General features: G+C 52.6%; 6 protein-coding genes across 6 annotated transcripts; 3 read left to right on the forward strand and 3 right to left on the reverse strand.

Annotated features, from left to right (window-relative positions):
• The first annotated feature begins 20 nt into the window (after nt 1-20).
• Nucleotides 21-1,892, forward strand: BDW47DRAFT_88812 (putative di-, tri-valent inorganic cation transporter). Its single transcript, XM_024820131.1, has 8 exons — nt 21-363; nt 431-480; nt 535-579; nt 634-781; nt 828-908; nt 969-1,087; nt 1,143-1,500; nt 1,563-1,892. Exons 1-8 carry the CDS (start codon nt 282-284, stop codon nt 1,586-1,588), a joined length of 909 nt encoding a protein of 302 aa, XP_024674547.1. The 5' UTR covers nt 21-281; the 3' UTR covers nt 1,589-1,892.
• A 440-nt stretch (nt 1,893-2,332) lies between these two features.
• Nucleotides 2,333-4,630, forward strand: BDW47DRAFT_88822 (fatty-acid amide hydrolase). Its single transcript, XM_024820132.1, has 7 exons — nt 2,333-2,822; nt 2,871-2,969; nt 3,028-3,101; nt 3,157-3,256; nt 3,312-3,733; nt 3,809-3,932; nt 4,002-4,630. The coding sequence occupies exons 1-7, from the start codon at nt 2,544-2,546 to the stop codon at nt 4,530-4,532; spliced, it is 1,629 nt and encodes a 542-aa protein (XP_024674548.1). The 5' UTR covers nt 2,333-2,543; the 3' UTR covers nt 4,533-4,630.
• Nucleotides 4,631-4,665: 35 nt separating this feature from the next.
• Nucleotides 4,666-9,220, reverse strand: chsB (chitin synthase class II). Its single transcript, XM_024811623.1, has 6 exons — nt 8,887-9,220; nt 8,409-8,807; nt 6,315-8,020; nt 6,064-6,248; nt 5,844-6,010; nt 4,666-5,792 (listed from the first exon to the last, which is right to left on the reverse strand). The coding sequence occupies exons 2-6, from the start codon at nt 8,651-8,653 to the stop codon at nt 4,883-4,885; spliced, it is 3,213 nt and encodes a 1,070-aa protein (XP_024674549.1). The 5' UTR covers nt 8,654-8,807; nt 8,887-9,220; the 3' UTR covers nt 4,666-4,882.
• A 621-nt stretch (nt 9,221-9,841) lies between these two features.
• On the reverse strand, nt 9,842-11,650 carry BDW47DRAFT_101295 (DUF1774 domain-containing protein). Its single transcript, XM_024811624.1, has 4 exons — nt 11,279-11,650; nt 10,995-11,208; nt 10,500-10,939; nt 9,842-10,435 (listed from the first exon to the last, which is right to left on the reverse strand). The coding sequence occupies exons 1-4, from the start codon at nt 11,286-11,288 to the stop codon at nt 10,233-10,235; spliced, it is 867 nt and encodes a 288-aa protein (XP_024674550.1). The 5' UTR covers nt 11,289-11,650; the 3' UTR covers nt 9,842-10,232.
• A 496-nt stretch (nt 11,651-12,146) lies between these two features.
• Nucleotides 12,147-15,277, reverse strand: BDW47DRAFT_115911 (carbohydrate phosphatase; the record flags this gene model as incomplete). The annotated part of the gene is made up of 4 exons (XM_024814853.1): nt 12,147-13,246; nt 14,149-14,212; nt 14,271-15,017; nt 15,095-15,277. The coding sequence occupies 4 exons, from the start codon at nt 15,275-15,277 to the stop codon at nt 12,147-12,149; spliced, it is 2,094 nt and encodes a 697-aa protein (XP_024674551.1).
• Nucleotides 15,278-15,886: 609 nt separating this feature from the next.
• Nucleotides 15,887-17,680, forward strand: BDW47DRAFT_101299 (uncharacterized protein). The gene is made up of 3 exons (XM_024811625.1): nt 15,887-16,768; nt 16,870-17,374; nt 17,439-17,680. The coding sequence occupies exons 1-3, from the start codon at nt 16,390-16,392 to the stop codon at nt 17,659-17,661; spliced, it is 1,107 nt and encodes a 368-aa protein (XP_024674552.1). The 5' UTR covers nt 15,887-16,389; the 3' UTR covers nt 17,662-17,680.
• Nucleotides 17,681-19,364: the final 1,684 nt, after the last annotated feature.

Here is a 19,364-nt window from a genome sequence, read left to right on the forward strand (position 1 = left end):
AAAAAATCCGTAGAGTACTGCTTCATAGAGCCGTCCCATATGCTGTCATCATACTCGCCAATTTATTGAAACGAACGAGTTAGTCTTCTCCCATTCCTCGGCAAGATTTCCCAGCGCCCTCTTGGTATTCACGCATTCCAACCAAGCCACACGATATTTGACCACTTAGATCAAAGGCAAGGCAGTCGACGGGAAGAGACGCGACGGACAAGAGCTGGCGTCTATTTTCAAATTTTCTTGAGGCGATTGTTCCTCGGTCTTGTCAAACTGAACATTAGGCAATGACATTCAAGGTGTCGCGCTCTCAGCGCTTGAGCGCAGTGATCGTAATTGCCTCTCTTTTTTTCATTAGCGAGATTGCAGGTAATGACTTTCCACGTATTCTGGAGGCTTTTGCTCTCGAAGACACCCTGCTAAATTGAAGATGCAGTTGGATTCTATACGCATTCACTTGCTTTGGTTGCTGATGCGTTTCATTATGTATGACTGTGTCTATTATCGTGGCGGCGCAAGTGCAATTGTTAACAGAACCAGCTAAGTGATTTGGTCGGCTTCGTAGTCGCCTTGGTGGCTGTCAGGGTACGTTGCAACCTGCAGATTGCGGCAAACATGTTGATGCTGATGTGATCCCAGGTGTCGGAAAGTGGAGAATCGCCGGATTCCCTTTCTTTCGGATGGCAGAGGGCCCAGCTTTTGGGCGCCTTCTTCAACGGTGTTCTCCTCCTGGGGCTTGGGATCAGCATATTTTTGCAATCCATCGAGCGCTTTGTCACACTCAGTCGTTGGTCTACCCTTCCGCCGGAGATGCCCTTGCTCATGTGCCTTAGGGGTGGAGAATCCAAAGCTCATGCTTATAATGGGGTGCATTGGATTGGGGTTAAACATTCTCAGTGTGACATTCCTGCACGGTATTGGTCCTCTGCAAAACAGATAAGCTACGAGAGGGGTTTGATACTAACCTGGGACAGAACATCACCACCATGGTCATGATCATGGCCACAGTCATAGCCATAAGCATGTATCCGCGCCGGAAGACCCGATCACTGCTGCTGAAAGCGGATGCGGTGGGGAAACGAAGATGTGCGAGGTGAGATTTGCCCTACTCAGACACTTCGTGAGATCTAACATGTGAGAATATAAAGCAACATGACCACGAACATCAAAACCATGCCACAAGACCAGCTTCCGGCGGACATGACCTGGCAATGATGGGGGTTTTGCTCCATGTTATCGGAGACGCAGCCAATAACTTGGGAGTTATAATCGCGGCATTGGTTATTTGGCTGGCTCGTTATGAGGGGCGGTACTATGCCGACCCCGGCACAAGCATGGGCATTGCAATAATGATTATACTATCATCATTCCCTCTGGGTAGGTTCATATGCCAGCCTGCTGTGACTGTGACTGAGAATATGAAAAGTGCGACGATCCGGTCTGATCTTGCTGGAGAGCTCACCCGAGGGGATCGACCCACGGGAAGTGAAACGAACCCTGGAAAAGGTGAGGAATATTATTATGTTCACGGTATACACCGTAGTGGCTAGCTAACACGCCCAATACAGATTCCGGGCGTTCTCTCGACTCATGACCTCCACATTTGGCAGTTGAACCAGCAGAAAACGCTGGCATCTGTACATATCGTCGTCTCCGAGTCCTCGATGGGCCAATTCCAGGAGATGACCAAGGTCATCAGAAAATGTTTCCACATGTATGGAGTTCATTCAGTGACTCTTCAGCCAGAGATTGCTCCGGTGATTGAGCTCAAAAACAAGGAAGAGATGACTGGGGGAGCAATATGCCAGGAGAAGTGCCAGATGATGTGTGGAACGACGTGTGAAGAGTTGATGTGCTGTGGGCCGGATTAAGGGATCTGGAGCAGGAATAGAGAGAAAGAAAGGAGAGAAGAAGAAGAAGAGGGTGAGGGACACGTGAGGGCATCTTGATAGAGGGAATTCAATTCCGGTGGTGGCGGAACCTTTCCGTCCATATTCCACTGACTTCAAATCTCCAAACTGTCTTGCTTCCTCTTTTTCTCTTCATCCTATGTCATCCCATGTCTCAAGGGCTTGGGTTGCAAGTCCTCAAGTCAAGCAATCTGTACTGCAATCGAGCAAACGATAGGCATATTAACTCTCCACCAGCCAATCAGTTCACTCAGCACCTCCAGTTTTCATTATCTCCTGTATCAATGCATCCTCCGCAGTGGACTCCGCCTAGACCAATGATCAACATATCCACTGGCGCCCCCCACTTCCAGATAGCAAGAAGGAGTGTCACCTGCGTCTCCCCAATTCCATTGGATTACATCCCCGATAAACAGAATTGGAGAATGATCCCTGGTTTATCCCCGCATCGAGGAGCCGACAAAGCCTCGGACCTAGACGCTGTCAAATAGAGGGTACAGCACCCGTCGCTCCCTTGCTGACTATCATCCTACTAGACGTGCAATCAATAGTCTGTTCACGACTGTTTCATCTCTCTGCTTTCACTTGCCTAGATTCCTCTCTTTCCACACCCAAAAGGCTCTCGCTGAACCAGTCAAAATGACTATTCCGAAATGGCAGCAACAGGCACAAAAAGCAAAGGTTATCCTTCAGGAGTCCGTGCCCAAGGAATGGCTTGTTCCGGAACATAAGCTGCCCTTCACCGATCAAAAGAATGTTGAAGATTTTGCTGCAAGAAGCGGCGCTCTGAGCGATCGTGAGCTGTCCATCACTGGCATGTCTGCCACAGCTTTAGTCAACGGAATGGCCGCCGGTCTTCTGAGCGCGGAGGAAGTGGTGGTGTCGTTCTTGAAACGAGCTGTGCTGGGGCATCAACTGGTGTGTTTTCTCGCACACGTTGGTAGCATTTCTTCTAACATGCTATAGCTCAACTTTGCTACCGAATTCATGGCGGATAGGGCAATCGCTCGCGCCAAGGAACTAGACCGGTATTACCAGCAAACAGGCAGGGTTGTTGGACCTCTGGTAGGTAGCAATACTCATAGTAACCAATGATATAGACCAACTGACAGGGGCTATCTAGCATGGTGTTCCCATTAGCGTCAAGGAACACATCGAGGTCAAGGACCGTACCTGCAACGCCGGCTACGTAGCATGGTAGGTACACTACTCTCCGTCATCATTGAACGAGCAACCTAATTCTGTCCACCAGGGTAAACGACGTCGCGCCAGAAGATGCTCTCCTCCTCAAGTACCTTGAGAAAGCAGGTGCTGTTTTCCACGTGCGCACCAACCAGCCTCAGTCTCTCATGGTAACACAGTCCTACCATTATCAATGTACCTTCAAACACAACTAACAACACCTAGCACCTCTGCTGCAGCAACAACCTTACTGGCGCAACGGTCAATCCATATAATAGAACGCTCACTCCGGGTGGCTCCTCCGGCGGCGAAGGCGCCTCAATGGGCTTCAAGTGCGCCCCTCTAGGTATCGGTACCGACATTGGGGGCTCAATCCGCTCCCCAGCGGCATTCTGCAACGCATACGGGTTCCGGCCGACGGCACGTCGAAATCCATGCACGGGACTCAAGTCCCCGGAAGCGGGAGAAGAAGCTATATTGGGTGTCGTTGGGCCTCTTGCGAGTCAGAGCATCGAGGACTTAGACCTATTTCAGCGCGCCGTGATCGATCAAGAGCCGTGGGACCAGGAGACGGGACTGGTGCCAGTGCCGTGGAAGAGAGTGCAGCCGAACAAGGAGATGACGGTTGCTATCATGTGGGACGACGGGTATGTCTCTCTATCGTACTATAACGGAAGAAAAACAATACAGCAAAAGAAAAGTAATAACAAAGGCAAACACAGCGTCGTCCATCCTCACCCACCCATCACACGAGCCCTCCAATACGCCAAATCCAAGCTCCAAGCAGCAGGAATCAAAGTCCTCGACTGGGAGCCCTACAAGCACGCCCACGGCTGGGACATAATCGTACGTTCCCCTCACTCCAATCCACGTTCCCCTCCCCTCCACACTAACCCTACTTCTCCATCCCACCAGTCATCAATGTACTTCCCCGACGCAGCCTCCAGCCAACGTGACCTCCTCGCGATATCCGGCGAACCCGCCCTCCCCCTAACAGAATGGGCCTTCAGCTACTCCCGCCCAGTCCCGCTAACCATCGCCGAAAGCTGGACTCTCAACACCCAGCGCGACACCTACCGCGACGAGTACCATGCGTTGATGAAATCCTGTAACGTGGACTTTATCCTCTCGCCGGCTTACGTCGGCGTCGCGGCCGTGATGGGCGAATCGCACTACTGGAACTATACGGCTATCTGGAACATTCTTGACCAGCCGGCTGTGGTGTTTCCCAGTGGGTTGTTCGTTGACCCTGCGCTGGATCCTGTCGATGAGACGTACCAGCCACGCGGTGAGGTCGATGCGAGGGAGTGGGCGAAGTACGCACCGGAGAGGTATGAGGGGGCGCCGGTTGGGTTGCAGTTGACGGGGAAGCATTTTAGGGACGAGGAGACTCTTGCGGCGGCTGGGTTGGTGAAGGGGGTTTTGGATGGGAAGAAGGTTGCCTAGGTTGGCTTTTCTTTTCTTTTCTTCTTATCCTCATTTGGTCAATATAAGTATGTCTACGCAGACGGTGATTACTGAGAGTACAGCAAAGGAAGAGAATAGAACGATTTACATCCTGTCATTATATCCATCCAGTCATCAAAGTACATACAAGTAACGTTAGAAAAGTGTAAAAGAAATCAACCAAATCCATCATGCAAATCGTCAAGCCCAACAGATCGGTGACATGGAGGGGAAGTGGCAGAAAAAATCAGGGGGGGAACCAAATCGGGAATCAATAAAAGGCAAAAGAAGAGAGAATCCAACATCAAATATCAACCACAGAGCTGAGTAAATCAGAAGAAATGGTGGGATCACTTCCTCCAAAACATGGCCTTCCCGGCCTGTCTCTTGATACTCCAGTTCGCCTCCGTAAGCCGATCCCGGAAGGTAGCGCCTCCGCCATACTGGACAGGCGCCGACCCGGACCCCCCGACAGCGCTGGAAGTCGCGGTGGAGGAACCGCTAGTGATATTGCCAGCGTCGAACTTGGCTTTACCTTCCACGATCTTCTGCACGAGCAGGAGAATAGCGTAGGTAGTAGAGCCGATGACGCGGACGAGGGCTAGAACCGCGACAGACCAGAGGATGATAGCGAGGTAGACATTCGTGCCGCTAGACTCCACGCCGTAGACCTCCGAGACGGACATGGCGAGGATGACGTTTGCGGTCATCCAGATGACGACCATGTAGGTGCGGACGGCGCGGTAGTAGTCTTCCTGGAGCTGGTTTTCGGAGACGGGGGGCTCAGGGACTTCGATGCGGTCGCGGAGATTGCGCAGGGCGGCGTCGTAGCCGCTGTCGATGTCGAGTTGCTCGGAGGGCATTTCGAGCTCGACGATGGAGCCGTTGATGATGCGGGCTGCGCCGAGGTCGGTGTTGATCACGTTGTCGCCTTTTGTGCCCCATGTGACGTCGTGTGTGTTGCAGAAGGCGTAGACTTGGAGCGTGCAGATGTAGCTGGGGAGGAGGGCAAAGTATTGCGCGGAGGAGGTGAACATGTGCCAGGGGTCGAGGTAGAGGAAGGAGGAGTAGAAGTAGAGGCCGACGGTTGAGAGGAGGGATACGACGATGTTCAGGAGGAGGCCGTCGCTTACTGGGAGGTCGACGTCTTTGCCGGCTTTGGACATGAGCTCCAAGACGACGAGGTAGAGGGTGCAGAATGCGGTGTAGATCATGATCACGCTGTAGACGATGATACCTGAGAGGTAAAGTTTCTTGGCTCTGCGAGGTGTCAGTATCATTCGATTGGTTGTTCACAATAGGTGGACTTACCCTTGTGGTCGATTTCCCATTGATATGATGAATTGGAGACACATGACCAGAATACAGGCATATCTCAGGACGATAAAGATGTACTTGCCCACGTTGTGACCAAAGGGATCGATCTTCTCATCTGACAGTGATCCAGCAATGAAGAAGAAAGCCAGGTAGAAATTTGCCTATCCAATGGTTAGCAGGGTACTACGTAAGTTTCTGGGACAAAACTACTCACCAATCCAAAGTAAGTGAAGAGCAGCTGCAAAAACTGATAGACGGATTCAATTTGCAAAAGGATCTTCCGTGCGATAGAATGATCCGTTGCCCACAGTTGCTTGACGTTGACAATGGAATACACAGCCGCAAAGAAGGCACCGTTCAGCCAACGTCGTCGCTGCGAGATGAATTCCGGTACGGTGTCTGCAAGCTTCGGTTAGCATACTCAAGCTCCCACGAGTCCTGGTTGGGGCTTAAGGGGCGTCATACCAGGCACATCAGTCTCACCAACAGCGCTCTTGACGAACTTCAGAACCCATCTTTCTTCTTTCTTAGCCACCAGCTCCCAGCAGAGAATACGATCCTCTGCCAGGTACATGTTGGCTGTGAACACGTCCGCGTCCTTTCCGTGTAGCGTCTCTCCCTTGAAGTACTGGTTCAAAGGACCATTGCCCTCGGCGTCGTTCTGCAGAGCAAAGAAGCGATACGCACTGAGCGCACCAGGAAGCACAGTAATATAGCCAAAGACAGACTCGAGAGGCTTGTCCAGGATGTTGGACATTTTGTACTCGAAGTTCTGACTCGCCACCAACGGATTCAACAGTCCCAGCATCCCCTTGCCCTTCCCGGCTTTGATCTCACCGGCCGCTCCGGCAACATTGGAGTCCTGGTCAAACGCTTTCCACAGGTGGTACAGCGCAGTGGGCTCCGGCTTAGTCCCGACATCCAGCAGAATGCAGATGTTGGGCTGGAGAGCTCGGCCAAAGGCGTTGAAGAACCAACGGTGAGAGTTCAGTTTCTTCTGATTGTGCTCTTTCAGGCAAAAGAGTACTTGGCACGGCACGATGCCCTTCTCGGCGCCCTTGAACTTGAGGTCGGAGTCCAGGGATACTTGACTGGTGTACTCGTAAACGTGGGCATTGACCTGCTTCTGGTTGACGATGTTCTTGGCGATCCCTTCCTGGTAGACACCCAAGGCTGCAAGGGCATTCAACGTTCTGGGGTGAATCTTCTTACGACCATCCGCGATGATGCAGACCACGATCTTTTTCCAGCCATCCTTGCCCCAGGTGCGGGACTTGGACCGCGAGCAAAAGTGGCTGATGTTGCGCATGATGCCGTGCATGGTTCGCGTGAAACCAATCTCGTCTTCGTTGTACATCGTGACGCAGATGAACAGTTCGGTCTCGCGCGTGGTGGTGCCGATCTGCTGGCGCAGCTTGTATCCTCTCTGGGTGAAGTCATCCGGGTCGCAGGTCACCGCCGTGTAGCGCATGTGTGTGAACTCCCGGTCGTCGCGACGAGGCAGGAAAGAATGCAGGATCGTGGGGATTTTACACTCGAGGATCAGTTCACCGTTCACTAGTTGAACTTCCTTCTTCGAGACCAGCGCATCCCGAACACCGCGGCGGCTTTGCTTCTCTGGGGCGGGGCCGTAGTGCATGTTCGGGTCGACCATGCTGCTTGATTCATCGTCATCCAGATTGACCTTCTCCATGTCCTTTTCGTCCGTGATCGCGGTCGAGTCGCTCATGAACGACCGTACGCTACCACGTTGATCACGGCGGATTCGCCTTCCTCCACCTCCGAAGACATCGTCATCATGTTCCGTCGTATCGCCGATATCGATGCTCGCATCCTGTCCGCCCGTGGTCGATCCCGGAGCGGCAAACAATGGCGCTGGCGGCAACGGCCGTCTCGGACTGCCCCCGTACCTGGAGCTGGGGGTACCTGGGCGCGGGCTGCCATTGAGGTCTGCACGTTCGTAGTGTGTGCCCGCGGCCGATGTGGGCCTCGTCCATCCGGAGACACGGGACGGAGACCACGGTCTAGAGGGTGATGCTGGGCGGGAGGAATAGTGGAATCCATCTGCCATGGAGGATGTCGGAGGGGGAATCGTGGGAACATTTCCGAGACTCGAGGCCGGTCGTGAGGGAGTAAAGTCTGTAGGCGCGTAAAATCGGTTATGTTCCGTTCTGCGTTCATAGGATTCTCCGTTAGTCAGAAGTCTCACGCGAGGCATTTTCCTGGCTGTATCGCGAAGCAAGTGAGCTACTAGGTGTGATCACTTGTGAAGCACTCCAGACAGAGGAGAAAACCCTCAAGTAAATGTGTAATTAGATACGGAGACCGTGAGAGTCATCCGTTGGGGGGACGACGATAGGACAAAACACCAGCGCCAACCAAGAAAGACCCTACTGTTATGCCGTCAAGCACGTTGAGCTCATCTCTTCAGTGTCTTGATTGGCTCGGTGTAGGGCAAGACAGCAGAAATGGCGCACGGTGGAGACGCATACCAGCCGCTCTCATCGGAATGCAGACACAAAGAAAGAAAAAGGGAACAAGACACGGGTTTCAACTTACGCAGCGTCATCTCCAAAGGGATCAGGATCATCATACAGATAAGTCGACCTCGCCCCCACGTCTGCACTATGATTATCGTCTAGATCGCCACTTGTTGGCAGCAACCGCATAGTAGCGCCATTGGCACGGGTCGCCGTCGTCGGGGATTCATTCTCGGAGAGATACGAGGCCGTGTCGCCGGTATATGAGCTGTACGCTGGAGGTTCCTCCTCGTATCTTCGCACCGGGGCGCGATTTGGATTCATGGTTGCGGTTGAGGCTTCAGTCAGTCCATACCACTACCTATGCTATCCAATGGCCAGTTGCGCGTGTGAAACAGGTGATGAGACGGTCGTGTCTCTGGTGCTGTGTGTTGCCGCTTCGTCCGAAACTACTCCGTCGGCGGGTGAGTGTTGAGTTCTGGATAAAGTTTTGAGAGAGAATGTCAGCTTCTCAAAGACTTTCTGGGGGGTAAGAGAAGAAGAAGAATGTCACTCACTGGTAGATGGGAGAAGTAAACAAAGCCGCCTTGGGAGAGGGGCAGCTCGTCAGTCAGGAATGTTGTGCCCAGATACAAGACAACAACAACAGTAGACAACAGCCTTGCAAGTCGATCACTAGTGTGCCTGATCCAGACCAGCTCTTTATAAACTCAGCTGATAAAGATCTATACACAACAGTCGGAAGGACACAGGGAAGGGAAGGTAGGTGGGTAGACAGATAAAAGTGCAACAAAAAAGCCCACTCGACGAATGTCTCAGTGGAGTGTCTGCCTTCAACCCAGGCGCTTCTGAACGATCAATCGCACCGGATAATACCGACTAAGTCTCACGTTGTGGATATCCGGATCTCCTTGGTTGGACCGCAGCCCGCGTGGAGCAGTTCATCGTGATGATGGCGGTCGCCCCGGTAACGCGGGATCGGCTCACACGAGTCAACTCAACCCTTGCGGCGCCAATTCCCCTTCCTGCAGGTCTGTCCCTTTGTCGCTGGTTAGTTCCTGTCGCTCTGTCCTGGGAGGCAAACAATTTGAATCCCTACGAGGGCAATCAATATGTGGTATCTAAAGTAAGGAACCCTTTGCAAATAGAGATACTAGTCCGATCTCACGATCGAGACAGCCGAACCACGGAAACTGGGCCATGATCTCCGTATGGTATCCACTCCAGATCACAGACCAGTTCAAGCGTTCAGTGGACAAAAATAAACATAGAAGGGGGGAGGATAAAGTAAAATAGAGTAAATAAAACCATAAATGAAATCAAGACAGAACGCAAGGGGTCAAGACATGACCCATTGCTATTGCAGGCGTTATTCCCCGCCGACTCCACACTGATTTTGGTTCCTGAGCAGCTGGATACTTGAAGCCCGATAGGATGGGTGTACGGAGTGAGTGCAGAGAATATGTCAGAGATGTCTGTGAGAACTCGATATGTACAACTACTATCTCCCTATAATGCGGTTCATAAGTAATTCATTTTTAATCGACATAAGCAACGTAAACCATAGAGCTAAGGTACAATCTTTGTTCATCATAAATATTTTTCTGCAGTAGTACAAGTGTCACATCTGTTCTCGAACTGAGAACTGCTTTCTCCCCCATCATAAAATTCACAAGCAAACATAGAGACAGCAGACTTTGGAACCAGTGGCGGTCCCACGCCCCGCAAGAGCTCACTAGGACTAGCTGTGTTAGTACTGCTATCCACTCTCCTTTGGCTAGAGCAATAGAGCATAGACAAGGCCACAACCCCTGCTCCTCAAAGTTCGAGAGAACAAGGTAAATGCGTAATCATCTCCAGAAACTCACACCGACCCCAGTCCCTCAAACTACGGACGAGGCAGCTAAACCGGATCATTAAGCAGCGGCTCTCTCTCACGGTCCGCAGATTCAGACGGCGCAATAATCTGGCGGAAGAAAGCGTCGCGGTTCGAGTACTTCATACCGGAGATATAAAGCGACTCCACCATGAAGATAGCGAAGATGACAAACGCGAAGATCCACTGCAGCGAGATAATCTTGATCGTGATCTGCTCGACAGCAAGGCCTGTAACAATGAGTTAGAACCAGCTAGGCACGGACTCCTCATCTCCGGGAATGGCACAACTCACCCAGCATCAAGAAACTCAAACAATAGCCCAGAAGGTCGTCCTTGCCGACAGAAATGTGCGTCGAGCCGACCAGGAAAATCACCCAGATGAAAACGTTAGCGGCAATGCGGGCGGCAAGCCCGTGGCTGTGGACAGCCACCGCGCCGTTCCAGAACAGGGCCACCAGAGTCCAGGCGAAGGGCCCAGCAACGGCGGACAGGTGCACCAGCGGTGGCAGGGCGCGGTGGCGCCAGTAGGTGACATGTTGGTTGACAAAGTGGGCCATGAGGATGATCTCAGAGCCCCAGAAGTGGTTGCGGGTCCAGAGCAGGATCCAGGCGAAGACGAAGAGGTTGTTCAGGATGAAATGCGTTCCGACGTTGGCGGTGGCGGACACGATTGCCGCGTCCTTATGGAATAGATGGTAGACATAGCTGAGCTGGGAGAGGAGAAGGAGAATCCTGAGGGATTGCACGGTTAGTATGGCGCCTGATAGAAGGGGAAAGTAGATCATACCAGTAGATCTCTGTGATGGTCGTGTTCAGGCTGAACGGAGTGGTGTGCTTGTTCGCCTGTTTCCAGAGCTTATGGCCATGTTTGACATCGTCTGGGGAGTTGGCGGTATAGTAGAGGCCCACGATGAGCACCAGAGCCCACGAGAGGGGAACGAGCACACGATGGCTTGTCAGGGAGATGCGTCCATGCGATTCCCTTTTAGCGAAGGGATTGTCTACGAAATACTGTGGTCAGCACCCAGGTATCTCAGGACTGATCAGAACGTAATAGAGACAACCACATACAGAAGCCCATGGCGACGGAAAAAGTAATCCACGTCTCACCAAATTATTATCAGTGTCTTGAAAGCAAGAGAGAAACGGAAAATGATTCCACTCAAAGTGACCAGCCCTGATAAAAGAGGTAAACCAGGTATCAAATTCAATCCACAATCAGATCGATCGATGTCACGGAGGGGTTGAAAGAAGCAAGGATCCGTCAGGTAAGTAGTACTTCAGGTGAAAAAAAAGAAGAAAAAAAAGCCCATCTGCACCCCGCATCATCGTCTGATCTCCTGACATTGGCAAATCCATCCTCACTGGCCAGACCGCAAGACTCGAATGGTGCAAGGACCCCAAGTGGGGCGTTGGTGGGACGGTCGTTACCTCTTCTTGTCCCAATGAATCAAGCTGTCTGTTGTCTATGGGGCTGACTTTCCTGATTTTCGGGCCCTGATGGTCACCATAGTGATAAGAGCTCTTGGGACGATTTCATCATGTACCTTTGAGAAGTGGGGACGTTGGGATCATGACGTCATGGAATCATGGTTGGGTCCTGGGTCAAGAACAAGTTGGCGGGGCGGTTTGCAAGATTTTCTCTTGAATCCAGCATGCTACAGAAACCAATTACTGACAGGGTTCAAATGGAACCCATGAGGAGCTGGGCGTACAGTTGGATATGCGAGACTGATCAACTTCCCCATGTCGTCGATCTGCGCACGGCCCTGCTCACCACTACTCTACTAACGGCGTACAGCAGATCCGCGGGACAGCGATATGCGTGATGATTCCATAAGTTTCGTTGAATACCTGGTTTCCTTTGTTTTGTTCCCCTGCGAGCCAGCACAGTGTGGTCTTGTCCTCCTTCAGTGTGTCACTTGGTCTCCTCCAGGACTTAAAGAATACGTTTCACTGCCTCGACCAGACGCCCGTGGATAGAAGCGGGCGCAACGACCATACCGTAGCATCCCTCCAGGGATCTTCCCAGCCCGCAGTCAACCGGGTTCCCTGCAAGATCGCTCACGACACACCCTAGTTCCTGGGCGATCAGCATCCCGCCCGAATGGTCCCAAATCTTCGATCGGTAGGTGGGCTTGCGCGGCAACTTCACCAAACAATTACAGCCCGTAACGGCGATCGCAATGTACCGCAGTTGTGTAGCCCAGAGATCCGTCGTAGGGGGCCAGGGTGCGCCGATGAGAGACGCAAAACGGCTATGCTTGTTGAAGTCGGTCGACTCGGCTGCCATGCAATCCACCAACACAACATCCTGGGGTTCGGTAATCTGCTGCTTGGGCTCGATGCGTGTAGACGGGAGTAAAGTCCCCCTGCCCATCTTACGGAGGAACGCGCCTTCTCCGGCAACAGCATACACCTGGTAGCCGTAGCCCTCTCGATCCACAACGTCCTCCTGTATCCGTCCCGCGTCGATGTTCAGGTTGGGACAGCCCGTGACGCCCAGCCGTTGGCACCCGTCTTCCACCAGCGAAAGACATACGGCGTACTGCTGCCCTTGTATGAAGGTCGCCGTGCCGTCCACAGGATCCAGAACCCAGGTGCGACCCTGTCGGGCACAGCTGCCCTGGGCGCCCAGGTCAATCAGCTGGAGCATCTCTTCCCTGGTGGCTGGGGTATATAACAGCGCTTCACTCTCGGGGTCGTCGAGATGGACCGAGGAGACCAGCTGCCAGGTTCTTTCGAGAAGGTTCTGATTGTTCCGGAGGGCCGTCGCATCCTCCTCGCCCACAAAGGTGTCTTGGGGAAAATTCCGATGCACAGCGGCGATGATCAGTGCCTGGGCGGCAAAATCAGCGATGGTGACCGGGCTCGAGTCGCTTTTGTCGAGGCTGCCCTTGTCTACCGCCCGGAGCACTTCCTTGGTCAGAAGCGTAGCTCGCTGGACAGCTAGACAGGCGATCTGCAGCTCTTTCCCGTAGGGTTTAGTCAACTCCATTGTGACGTAGGATGGTCCGGATTCGGAATATTGGTTCGGTGCTCCACACGGTCGGCGCTTCGAATTTCGAATGAACAGATTGATTATCGCTGGTGTGTTGAGATCTCGTCTGAGGGAATACAATCTTCGCACAGTGCAATGAAGGATGGGTGGGCTGTATGGTAACCGATATGTTTCAACAAAGGGACTTGCGCTGACCCTAATACTGACTGATCCTCCAGTGGACTTGTAAAATTGCAATTGAAAGGTTTTGAGGAAGCTTCAAAATCTCCAGCTTCTCAGTCTGTTGTGGAAGAATGAGGGTCGAAAGCATGCGATCCCAGAGATACACAATGAGTGAGTCAGACAGTGGGGCTCGTCGTAAAAATAGAGAAAAGAAGCTAACTGCCTAAAAAATAGCTTAGTAGCTGCCTCTCCAAGACAAGAAGATCTGGTTCCGACAAGATCTGGCAGATAATCAATTGACAAAACTCGAGTCTGCTGGAGGGATCAAATCATCGATTGGCGGAGGGGGGAAAGAGCAGTAGCTGACGGGCGGGGGTCCACTTGGGTTCCATTTCCGGTTTAACCCTCGCGTAATCATTTGTTGCCAGTACAGACTAAAGGCTACAGGGAGTCACTCAGCGGCAAAATGGTTAGGGCCTCCGAAGCAAAATTATGGGATTGTTCGTAATACGTAGTCGATGCCGTGTCTACATAGATATGTATGGGGGAATCTGCAAGGCCTATAACTCCAATGGCCGACTTAAAATCAAGGTATGGATAGCCCTGCCTCAGAAAGGCGCATAGGCAAGCTCATAGGCAAATCCAAGCGAAAGCTTGGCATGCTGCAGCATGTGATCGAAGCTCAAATGGCTGATTTGGTCGTCGGTCGTGTGGATCTTCTTGTTGCTGTTTTCCATCTCCGACTCCGTGGCCATGGCCGCTGGGTAGCCGTATTTACTAGCTGAGGTGTGGTCCGAGCAGGCGTAGCCACACTTTGTCTCTATAAATCCAATATCGCAATACTGTCCAAGACCCATTAGTACACGTCATATTGGAGAGCAAGAGCATCGGGAAACTTACTTCGGTGATGACATTCTTCATGAATGTGGTCAGTCCCTGGTCGACATAGTCGACCATGACCCCGATGGCTTCTTCCCGACCAGCGCTAAGAGCCCCCTTAGTGTAGCCCGTCATGTCCTGCTGAAGCATGGCCTTGACATCCCGCTTGTAGTCTTTATATTTGGAGAAGATCTGCTGGGAGCCCAGCATGCCGCCCTCCTCGGCTGAGTACCAGTGAAACTCGACCGTGTTGAGCGCGTTCCCTTGAACCATGTCGTCTGACTGCAGCAGAGTACGCATGGACTCCAGGATAGTGACAGTTCCACTGCCATCATCATCAGCACCTGGCGCAGCCAGGAGGGAGGGGAGAAACAGATTGATGCTGTCCTGATGGGCGCCCAGCACGACAGTCCTGTTGGTCTGGCCGGGGATGCGAGCAATGATACTGAACTGGCCCCATGAGTGGGCGAATTTGTTGACGGTAGCCCCGTGGTCGGTGGCGCCCGAATCCGCAAGCACCTGGTGGATTTGGTCGAAGAGCCACTGCGCTGACTCCACCCCCGTTTGGGACTTATAGTATCGAGTGTAGAATGAAGTGAATTTTTCCAAGTTGCTCTTCATATTGTCCTTAGACAGGCGCTGCGAAAGCGCGGAGACTTGCTCGGAATGTTCCATCTTCGGTGGGTAAGAAACGGTAGGAGCAGCGTCTAGACTAGAATAGACACCGGTATTCCGCTCCGCAGTGATATCAATGAAATTTACGCTGTCCTAATAGCACACATGAAACCGTCAGTGAGCCATAAGGGTAAAGCTAAAAGGTCTTGGGGGAAATGGTAGAGACTCACCAACTTAAGCGCCCATTTTTCCTCTTCCGTCACCCATCGTGTCCGATAAGGGGCCAGCTCGATTAGATATTTCTCTTCCGCATGATGAATTTGCGGATTCGTCAATACTTGCTGTTGCGGGATCACAGAGGCCAAGGCAGATGAAGCGACTGCGCTCAGTGCAAAAGCTACCCGACCCTTCATGACGTAGAATGAGAAGGGTAGTTTAAGAGTAGTATATAAGCATCCACCGAGTATCAAAAAACAACGACGCGGATCAGATGCTGTAGGTAGCTCGTTCCAGCAGCCCTTAACAGTTTAAGTAACGAGCCTCAAAGATGAGTTGGCAAGGGGAATGATGATAAGCAGTAACCAGCTAGTTACTCCGCATTTAAGACGGTCAGCAGATGGGGGCGCTAATGACTAACAAGTTAGTCAAGTAAGGCCCGGTCTGGGGTAACCGCGGTCCAAAGCGGCGGTCTTGTACGTTCGCAATGTCAATCCGGGATAAATTCTTGTGATTAAGACCAGGGGAGAATGATGGTCGCACGGGGTACTAGGTAATTATAATGATTTGTGCCAGCGAGCATCGATGCGTGGGTAGTAACATTGCAGATGACACATGTGAGGACGGCCCTTTTTATTGCGTCACAGAGCGGGTTGCTTCCCAGTTGGGTCGTACCTGGGTAATAATTGCTGCTGCTTGCATAGACCTAGACTGATCTAGTGCTACATTAGACGTTCAGTACCTGTCCACTTTGTAATATTGGGTTCCATGCGACTGTTCAGGATTTCAGCGGACTTGCTCCTGTTGGCAGCCTCAGGCTGCTAACATGTATCTAATATCCTTCCCCTCTTCTTCTGACTATAATTGAAACCACAGCATTGCTGGACCATCGCCATGCGTCCTGGAAGACCCACTAATTATGACCCAGAAAGACTCATTACCAGCTTCATAACATGAAGAAACAAGATATTGAGTCAACGGATTAGGGCTAGGGCTGCAGAGAGAACCAATAAGCAACCCGTGACTGATCTCATGCTCGGATTTGGTGAGTCAATCTTTGACGCTAGTCCCGATCAAGCTACTCTGTCGCCGCGCCCGCGCCCCCCGTCGGACGCGACCGGTATCTCTTATCTGGCACTCCCCATCCATCCCTCTCCCTGCTCAGAGTCTCTTTAATCTCCGATCTATTGGTCTATATAGACGTCTGGGATACAAGCGGACACCCGCTGCGACTGCATTTCCTTAGGTTTTGATTTCATTCTACCTCGCCGAGCGAAGTATTGCCTAGTAGCAACCCGTCTCGCCCGCAATGGCCATCCACCCGAGTTTGCGCTCCGAAGAACCCTCCAATGGAGGTCTATCGCCCCATCAAACCCGTGCGATTTCCGCATGGTCGGAACAGGCTGCGATGTCTCTGGAGAATCTGACATTGTCTGAATCTCGTCCGACGGACGACCTGGCATCGCAGGCGACACCCACCCGCTCGGCTTTGCGCGGAGCCACGGTGTCGCTGTCGATCCCTTTGGATGACCCAGTCCCCCACACCGAAGACCGTTCTGCCCCTGCGACTAAGCTCCCGACAGTCAGTTTCCGGCGCCGTGAGCCACTTCGCCGCGACAATCTGAAACGGCGAGAGGCTTTGCTGAAGGGGAAAGACGGAAGCCGGCGCAGGCAGCGTTGGGAGAATGGTACGTTCCAATAGACCCTGAGTCGCCGTCTTTCCCTGCTCGTCGCTGCTGGGCTTGATTCTCGGACAATGCTGAGACGGCTGCTGACTGTCTCTTCACAGATCGACTTCTGCATAACCCGTGGGCAGAGCCGCCATCCCCCAATGATTGGACTGTCCAGCCGACCTACACTCGTCATGACCCGATGCCCTACTATCTCGCTCCTCTTTGGGATGTCCACTATGCACATGTGGATCATCACACAGCAAGCGACACAAAGGATGGGAAGCACCACATCCCGAGGGAATTGCGCCTGAGACTGAAGCGTGCCCGTGCGGCGCGTGGAATGCTCCAGGACCTCGAGGAGGATATCCGACAGTTCATCCAGAAGTGGAGCGAGAAGCAAGCCCTCCTTCAAAGCGAGGGCCTAGCAGACGCGCCGCAGTGGTCAGACGAGGAGTCGGAAGACGAGGTTGTCTTCGTGGGCAGGAACGGACAGATGCACGATTCGCCTGCGCGCAAGGACAAACTCCATCAGATCCGCGAAGCCATGACTTCCCACAACGAGCGCGATGGGGAGAAGATGGTGCTCGAAAGCGACCTAGACGATCGTGCCGCGGGATTCGGGTAAGTTAAACCTCTAGTCTGATCTGATCCTCAAATTGTTACTGACAGATTTTCGCCTCCCCAGTCGTTGGCTTGTGCACTCCATCGCATCCTACTACGGGTTGCACACATGGTCAGTCACGGTGGGCAAACCCGCGCGCCGCGAAGCGTACGTGGGATTCTACCCGCCTGCTCCGGGAAGCCGGCCGGGACTCATCTCGCCGCCAGGACACTCGACGAGCTGCCGCCAGGAGGCCGTGATCCAACCGGGTGGGGAGCTTCCGCGGCCTCTGTGGGCACAAGTGTAAACATAGACTTGATTTGCGTACATAACTCGACTCATATATCCTCCAGGCTGTATTTCTGATAGATCGGGCCTTGTAAGATATGGGTACTTGTATCGTAAGAAAGCCGTTGCAGTGATCCCCTCTGGGGTTATTTTTCGTGCCGCGAGCAGTTCCGCCTAACTCTTTATTGTTCTCACTTCCCGCCCCTCATACCAATTTATCAGCCTATGTATAAAGGGGATAGGTAATGATAGCGGACGAGTCCCGGAACCGCTCCCGACAGCCAGCCAAGCAACCTAACAAGAGCGAAGGAAGCGACAATTCCCATCAAACGTGCCCGTCCCAGCTGAGCTTGAAACCCCCATCCAAAAGCACTACCCAGCCAACTGTTCTATGCGTCCACAACGGTATCGTCTCCACCGTCTCCGAGCAGCCTAGTATCCGACCATAGACCACACGAACGAGTCGTGCGACCCGCATACCCAGTCCCACGCCCGGCCATCAAAAAAGAAAAGCCCAATGAGTCCTGCAGAACAGGATCAGGACAGGAATGAAGGATCGGACTAGACGGTGAGGGGTATATGCGTATACTAGCACTCCTCCCTTGGGGGCCAAACCAAATGTCACCAGAAAAGCGCCGGTGGGAGGGGCGGGTAACGTTCTCCGATACTTTGGAAAAGGGCCAGGGATGCGTGGCTAGACTTGATAAGGTGATCGTGGGCAGAAAAACCTTGGATTTATGGGACGCTAATACTGGAAGGATCTACCGCTTGGGCTAATTGGGTGGGTGCTTTCAGCTGTTGATGGATTTGAATACTGTAGAGGAACATACGAGGTATCATTGGATGTCATATCATATTTGAAAGAAGGATGAACTAAACCAATCCACCCAAGGTTAGATAAGGTCACCTTGTAGGTACAGGCCCTCATCTCCCTCCTTCCCTCCCAAATGCCAAACCGAACCAAACACCCGCAATCATTCCCCTCATGCCTAAGCATCTACTCTATTAGCGTCCTATTCGTTTCTTGTACAGCATGCCCCGTAGCGGAACGGGATAATAATGAAGAACTTAAACCCCAAAACATACTTCGTAACATAACGCGTGGCCACCATCCCCCGCAACCAATTCCAGTACGACAGGGGATGGTATTCCCGGAGTCAGGCCAGCTGAAGTGGCAGTCAAGACCGAACACCGGTTTCAGCCAAATTGGCCGCTTATTTGCCTCCAGCGCCGGGGCAGTGGTCGTCGGCGCAGGTTCCCATGAGGCAGCAGTCGCCGATGTCACGCTCGTTCAGCTCGGCGGTGGGGACCGCGGCAGCGAGGAGGGCGAAGAGGGAGACGAAGGCGAGGAGACGCATGTTGATGGTTATGTGGTTTGCGGGTAATTGAGCTTGAGGGAGTTGAATAGAGGTTCTGACGGTGGAGAGTAATGATGTTGATGGATGATGATCACGACTATCGGGGGGGATTCAGCTTGAATTTATAGCCCTGGGTCTGGATAGTCTCTGCCACCTACCGTGACAGAGTCGGACATATCTCCGGCGTGCATGGTAGATACCACCCTCTTTGGACCATACCCTTCTTTGACCATTGGGCAATCTGCCACTCACTTAGGGTTGGCTCTTATCGCTAGGGAACCTTGTTACCCAGCAAGATCGTCCACCAACCGGTCCGGTCTCTGCCCGGCTTAGTGGGGCTGGTTTCCCCAGAAAACAGACCTCG

Source organism: Aspergillus candidus (genome assembly GCF_002847045.1).
Source record: "Aspergillus candidus strain CBS 102.13 unplaced genomic scaffold BDW47scaffold_8, whole genome shotgun sequence".
Taxonomy (NCBI): Eukaryota; Fungi; Ascomycota; class Eurotiomycetes; order Eurotiales; family Aspergillaceae; genus Aspergillus; species Aspergillus candidus.